Source organism: Phallusia mammillata, chromosome 4, assembly GCF_965637545.1.
Source record: "Phallusia mammillata chromosome 4, kaPhaMamm4.hap1.1, whole genome shotgun sequence".
NCBI classification, from domain to species: domain Eukaryota; kingdom Metazoa; phylum Chordata; class Ascidiacea; order Phlebobranchia; family Ascidiidae; genus Phallusia; species Phallusia mammillata.
In genome coordinates, this window is record NC_137255.1 from 4968975 (window position 1) to 4976222 (window position 7248).

General features: G+C 31.6%; 1 protein-coding gene across 1 annotated transcript; it reads left to right on the plus strand.

Annotated features, from left to right (window-relative positions):
• Positions 1–755: 755 nt before the first annotated feature.
• Positions 756–6797, plus strand: LOC145222546 (protocadherin-15-like). The gene is made up of 10 exons (XM_080088687.1): positions 756–776; positions 2651–2935; positions 2996–3082; positions 3438–3631; positions 3805–3982; positions 4134–4218; positions 4328–4485; positions 4740–4836; positions 5166–5381; positions 6083–6797. The coding sequence occupies exons 1-10, from the start codon at positions 756–758 to the stop codon at positions 6196–6198; spliced, it is 1437 nt and encodes a 478-aa protein (XP_079944813.1). The 3' UTR covers positions 6199–6797.
• The last annotated feature ends 451 nt before the right edge of the window (positions 6798–7248 follow it).

Consider the following 7248-nt stretch of genomic DNA (forward strand, 5'->3'; position numbering starts at 1 on the left):
TTTTTGTTTTAATGGTATTTTTTATGTTAAGTTTTGTATTTGTAGGCACAAATGGTAAGTTTGTGAATATGGATTAACTAGGAAAACATAGCTAATCACTTTTAATGTGTATGGGTATGCATACTAACCAATGGTCACCAAATGTACATGAAGATGCACCATTTGATTTGAAAGTTGATTAGGTATCATATGACACTACTGATGCTGGCACAGGTTTTGCATTAGGCATTATGCACTACTAGATCTGTTGTTCTATTTGGATGGTGTAGCTCCTTTAATATGTGACTTTGAACATTTTTGAAGAATTTTATTCAGTGCTGCCAGCCAGATACAAGCTTTTGTTAAATGTACAAAGTTTTAATTTTTTTGTGTATCATTATAAGGTCAGATACAACTGATGGTGTTGAAAACATTAAAACTTAATGGAACTAATAACCTAATAATGTTGCCAAAATTTGTAAATTGTGATGTGACTTAAACTTGGTATTGATAGATTTAAACATACTTGGTTTACCTTTGCTATTGAAGGTACACAAACTTGTGAAAGCTATTTGTCTCATAAAACAAACTCACAAAGTGAAAGTGTTTTGTTTAATGTCAAGGTCATTAATCAGTTCATAGTTTTTTGTTTATTCGAGTACAGAGTGTGTGTTTTGGTGCTCATATCTTCTTATTTTATTTTACAAACAAAAAGTGTTTAAGCTGGTTGTGTTTTAATAATTAACTTTGCTACACAGGTAATTGTTGTCTTAAACATGTTTATTGAGATTGTAAAAGTAACAAAACACTTTTTTAGTTTCGCTGTAGTACTTCGAGCTTTGTTACTGGCTGTATAGTTTGGATTGAAAATGTCTTACTCAAATTGATTGTTCTTGATTTTGTGTGAGATAAATTCTGAAATGTTTGTTTAAAACCTACTTATACTGCAAGCAGTTAAGATTCCCATCGACAATGATTAACTTGAAACAAATTTAAAGGCTTATTTCTAATTAGTCTATAGACTGAAGAAAAGAAAAGATGAGAAATCAAGAAAAAATGAGATTTGTTTTATTTGTATTGCTTGCATTAGGTTTTCTATTGGCGCAAAGCCATGGTAAGTTTGTGATTTTTAATTGTTCAGGGTAATGTAGCTCAGGGGTGGATAACCCGCGGCTCGCGAGCTGCATGCGACTCTTTGCCTGATTTTATGCGGCTCTTACGTTGTTGTCAAAGTTTAGGGCCACTGTGGATATTTTGGTTACTTAGTGGCGATCTCATACGAAAAACATTAAATGTAAAGTAAAGCTATTACAATTTTGCTTTTTAACAAAATTACTATTGGTATGGCCACAAACCTTGCCTTGAAACTGCAACATCATGTGGCAAATAACTTGATTATGACGAAATAACATATTTAATTGTTAAACAATGAATGATTGCTCATTGTTGCATACAATGCGAATGGAAACACAAAGCAACAGCAATATTTACAACAACATGTTCCAAAATAAATAATGATTTAATCCGTTTTTCGGGTTATGACCAACGTTATATTTTATGGGCAGTTTGTCTGTGGGTCTTTGGTTTGAATTGAGCGGTGTTGAAAGCATTAGTGGTGTCGCAATGAATTAGTAAAATGTACTTGCGTTTTTGTTAAACTCGACGCTGGGACAAGATCTTTTAAGTAAACAGTTGTTGTCTGGTTCAGTGGTTCCCAACCTTTTTTTGACCCGACCCAAATACTTCCCAAAATTTTGTTTTGTGGTCTCTCGCAACCCATTAACATACATTCTTACCATTTTGGTTGTATTTTTGTCTCTCAATTGTGAAAGTTTTTTAAAAATTGCTACGCCAGTTTTGAAAAATAAATTATCAAACAAATAATATTCGTTTTATTGACCAAACATTTCCATTTAGCCCGAACTTGAGAACTGGTTCAAAGCATTATCAGCCCGACAACGCTCAACAGTGATGTAACACATATTTTATGACGTCACAAACAGAATTACCCATTATCGCATCATGTTATCGCAAAATTATTATTTGGCAACAATTTAAAGACTGGGAAATAAAATAATAACACCATGAAACAAAGTCAAATAGTAGATGTTTTTGTTAAAAAAACAGGCGACCCAACTTTGGGTCGCGACCCATAGGTTGGGAAACACTGGTCTAGTTAGCGCTCAAAATGAACTCATGCTCACATCAACCAGGAATTTCCAAATAGAACTGAACTTTGCAAGCACAAAATGGTCACTTTGAAAACCTAACCAAAAAAGCAGAAACAATTCTTTCACAAATTAAGTTTTAGGACATTTTAATTATTATGTTTTGGTTTGTGGGATTCATTGAAATGAAAGTTGTTTGTGCGACAGTGCAAACCATTGATTGTTAAATGACTGGCCCGTGGTCCCTAGACTCCGTCCAAGTCAAATTGTGTCCTTACTTTATTGGTGTGCGACATTTAGAATAAATCAGGCACAGGTACCTGTGTGTGAGGAAGGGACATGTGTGCCCATGTGTATATTGTGGCTCTTTGTAGTAACACAATAAAAAATGAGGTTTTGACTGGTTGGCCACCCCTGATGAAGCTATTAATTTTTAATGCATAGCTCTAGATATCGTATCACGAATGGTACTACAGTATCTTTTATCTTTTAAGAAAGTGTAGTTTATCATCATTCTTTTCTGTGTAGCAGCATGCATCTTAACAAGTGGGTCACCATCTGTATATGAAGAAGCACCAACAGGCACTGTAGTTGATTATGGAACATATGACACCACTGATGTGGGCACAGGTTTTACACTGAGCCTTGATGCAACCCTAGATAAGTTTTTCTACTTGGATGGAGTAACTTTAAAAGTTAAATTAAATATTTCAAGAAAAGATGCAGCATCAGGAAACAACATTGTGGGAAGTATTACATGTGTAGACACAGGGAGTGGTATAAACATAGTAAGTTATTTTCATTATATCACATAAAATTGTGCATAAAACATAACTAATATTTTGCAGGCAAACACACTCAACATACAGATAATAAAAATAAACAAAACTCCTCCTAAGTTTCAATCATCAAGTTATATATTTGATGTCAATGATGTAAGTATTTTTGATTATTTAGTATCACATTTTTTGATTTGGAAAAAAAATTGACAAGTTTCTGTAAAGTTTAGATATTTATTTGTCCATTGGCTTAAGAAATATATTCTTTTCATTAATTTTCTGCTGCTTGTCTATGCACTTTGAACACAAAATGTAAAAATATGACATATGGAGCACTGATCATTTACTGTGTTTAATCACAAGTTATAAGATTAATTCGCTTGGGAAAAATAACATGTCAAATACCTGATTAAATATGAACATAGCATGGTGTATGCATTTATTTTTTAAAATTTGTTATATTAGTAGATGCAGTGGTTGTACAGTAAAGTTGTTCTTTTAATCTGTGCAGAATTTTCCATTGAATAATGATATTCCCCAAGCTGAAGTGTTTGCAACAGATGAAGAAATCGACACCAATCTCATCTACAATGTTATATCCCAATCTCCTGAAAATCTATTTCAACTTGCTTCTTCAAGTTTACCCAAGTTTCAACTAATAGCAGCTTTAGAGTACAACAGGGAATCTAATTATATCCTTAATGTGTATGTCTTGTGAATACAAAAATTAACTATAATTTTGTTAAATCAGTTATTAAACTTAAGCTGTACTAATTTGTATTGTGAAGTACATCACAGATAAGTTTTTCGTGCTACCAGTCAGATTTCAGCTGTTTTTTTAAAGCACACTGTTTTGACTTTCTATGTATAAATCTTAGGTCAGCTACATCAGATGGTGTTGACAACTTGGGAAATCAATGGTTGCAAACCTCTTATGTATTGACAGTCTTCAATGTTATAGACACAGACAATAATCCACCAGTGTTTTTGCCATGTCTTACACTTAGCTGTCCCCCACCACTTTACCAAGCAACAGTGGAAAATGGAAGCACCAAGGTTTTTGCACTATATCAATTAGTAACTTTTTTATTATAAAAAGTGGACTACAGTTTAATGATGTTAGTAGGATTCAAAAATTGTGTCAGCTCAGGTTGCAAATGTGATTTACTTGGTAAGAAAAAGTTTTTTTTTAATACTGCATTTTTAGTTGAAATTCTTGGATTCAAATACAATTCAAGCTAGAGATGGAGACACACAAATTAATTCTCAAATATTTTATCTACTTGTTTCAGGTAAGTATTGTAGTTCAACTATGAACTATGTCATTTTTTCTGATATGTTTTCTTTTTTATTTTGGATGTGTAGGTGTAGTGGTAAAGCTGCAACTTGTATATTTTTCAGGATATCCAAGTAGCTACAGAGAATACTTTGAAATAGGTTTGCTTACAGCTGCTGTTTCTATGATAAAGTCATTTAATGGCAGTAATGAAGTTTTCACTTTGTTGGTTCAGGCAACTGAAAATTCAGACCTTGGACTATCTTCATATGCAACTTTAACAGTATGTTATTTGTGCTAAAAATGACTATATTATATCATTAACATCCGGTTAAATAATATTTTGAAATGCTGACATTTTGGAAAATTGAGTGTGCTGTATGTGTTGCAATTTTATATAGCATTGAAACAATTTAATTTTAAAAAGCAGACAGAATAGAAATAAATAAATGTAGCTCCAATATAGTCACAAAACAGAAAGTACACTTGTTATACAGTTCTGCAACTAAACTATCAATGAATGTTCACATTTTTCAGGTTAGAAATGTCCAAATTACTTGTTTTCCATGCTTAATTAATAATGGTACACCTGTTTCTCCAACAACAATAGTTAATATTACCGCTGAAACATCAGGTAAGTGTCTCACTAATGATATTTAATAACTTCAGCTCTAAAAAGTGTTTATAACAAATCTCATGACAGGTTTGTGTTTAATCAAACCTATAAAATTCTTTATGTACAGTGTTAGAAGTGGCAGTAATGTTTCGTTTAACAAAACCTGATTCTGTGTTCGTACCTATAACACATTGTAGTTGGCATATGTATATTCTGTTTAATCTTGATTTTTCAGTTGCCCTTATTGTGTTAGGATTATTAGCATAATTAGTGGCTACTTTTTACAATTTTGTGTCATTCTGGTTTTATATCTTTTTAGGCATTTTTATTTTCATATTAATTTTTAGGTTATTCAGACTCTGTTGTTTATGGAATTGTTGGAGGATGGATTGGTAGTCTTGTAATTGTTGTTGTGTTAGGTTGGTTTTTTATTGCAAAACCACATCTAAAGCAAGAAAAGGAAAAACAATATCAAGAGGCTTCCAGTGGAGCAAAAACACAAGATCATCAAGGCAGTGTAACACAGCATTACATGCTCAGAATTCCAAATAACCACTATCAGAGTATGTCAAGTGAACTTTTTTTATCAGTTATGTTGATAAAACTACAGCATGTCTTGCACAGATTTATTGTGTACAAAAAAGAGTGCAGATTTGTTTTGTTTTTTAAGAGCTGCCAGATTAGTTGACCTTATGTATTCATGTAAACTCCTTGTTAATAACAACATTGTTTGATGTATATTTTGATCTGTAAAGCTGCGTTATACAGACTGCACTGATTAAAATCAACTGGCAGAAAATGTACTCTTTGTAGTGGTGGCACTACAATGTTAATTTACAATCATCAATAAAACAAACTTTAAATTTGACTGATAATATCTCTTAATTATCTCAAGATGATACTCTTTATAAGAGTGACAAAAACATGTTTTGTGCAGAGGCATGTTGTTAATCCTATTACAAATCATAGTATAAATTAATACACAAAGTCTGTTGGGAACAAAACAAAAAATGTGATATTTTAAAACAAACTGCCAGTCTTTTGAACATAATATCAGGTAGTGATGCCTTGGTGGTGTCTTGCAACCTGAGTTTTGATTTGGTAAAAAATGCCTTTCACATTTTTTTCACATTTTTTGCAACACTTTCCTTCAAGAGCCTTTTGTTAACATTATGGTCCAATATCTGCAAATCGATAATATTCATTTCTGTAGGCTACTTTGATAAAATTTGAAAGAAATAAAGCTGCACATTTCTTATCTTAGGACCTGTGAATGAAGAAACTAGTGGAATTTACCAAATTACTGTTAATGATCCAATATATGAAGAGGAACCAGAATTCGCTGCATATTATGAGAACACCATTGGACAAGATGCTTAAATACCATATTAGGGTGTTTTTCTTACATTATACAATAATAATGCGTAATAATTTATCTCCACAAATTTATATGTATATGCTTGTAGTTTTCCATTGTACTGTTTTACACTTTATTAAGTTGAGTTGAGTTTATTTCGCTTGGTGAGAGAACACACATACTACTGTTGGTCTTGTGTAAATGCAGCATGTTAATGATAATAATGTGCCACAAATCTAATAACACAAGAGAAAAGAAATGCATGTGCCAGTGCCAAATCAGAAAGACCAGGTGTACAAAGAAAAACTAAAATATTTGGTCACAGAGGCACTGGAGCTTTTTAATTCAATACATAAACAAAACTGGTGATTTTTATTTTGGCTGTGAGGAGACATAATTGACAAATTTAATAAAATATGTTTTTAAATGTTACAAAGAAAATTACTTTCATTACATATGAGTGTGCCTTAATAGGTTGGGGAAATTATTGTGAATCACAACACACATTCTTATATCGCAGTTTAGACAAAGAAATGTATTAACAAAGAATCTACTTTTATACTGTATGTATTTGTTTCTTATTTTTTGTACACTTTTATAAATAAAATATATACAGCATACTAAAATAAATTTCAATCTCTTATTATTAATAAGCTTTGTTTTTAGTTAATGTATGATGGTTTAAATAATGTTTTTAGTCACACAACTGTTTAGTCACTTAACATATTTTTTACTACATATTAAATGGATATTCTTTTTTGGTGCACTACAATAAAACATTAAGCATTGTTGGTTGCACAAAAAGAAAAAATCCAAGATGATTTACGAACCCAGCTTATAAAGTTTACTTGATGATTTAATTCAAGCTGAATTCAGACAAGCTGAATTAAATGTTTAACTTTAAACCTCAGAAAATATTATTGATGTACTTTTAACAGTTACTGTGTAATTAGGGTTATTAGGCGATCTTTTATTTTATATTTAGCTTATCCACTTATGTGCAAACCAGTGTTGTTGTTGTTTTGAAACCATAACCTTTGTCAATATAAATTATATTATAGTTTGTGACGTAA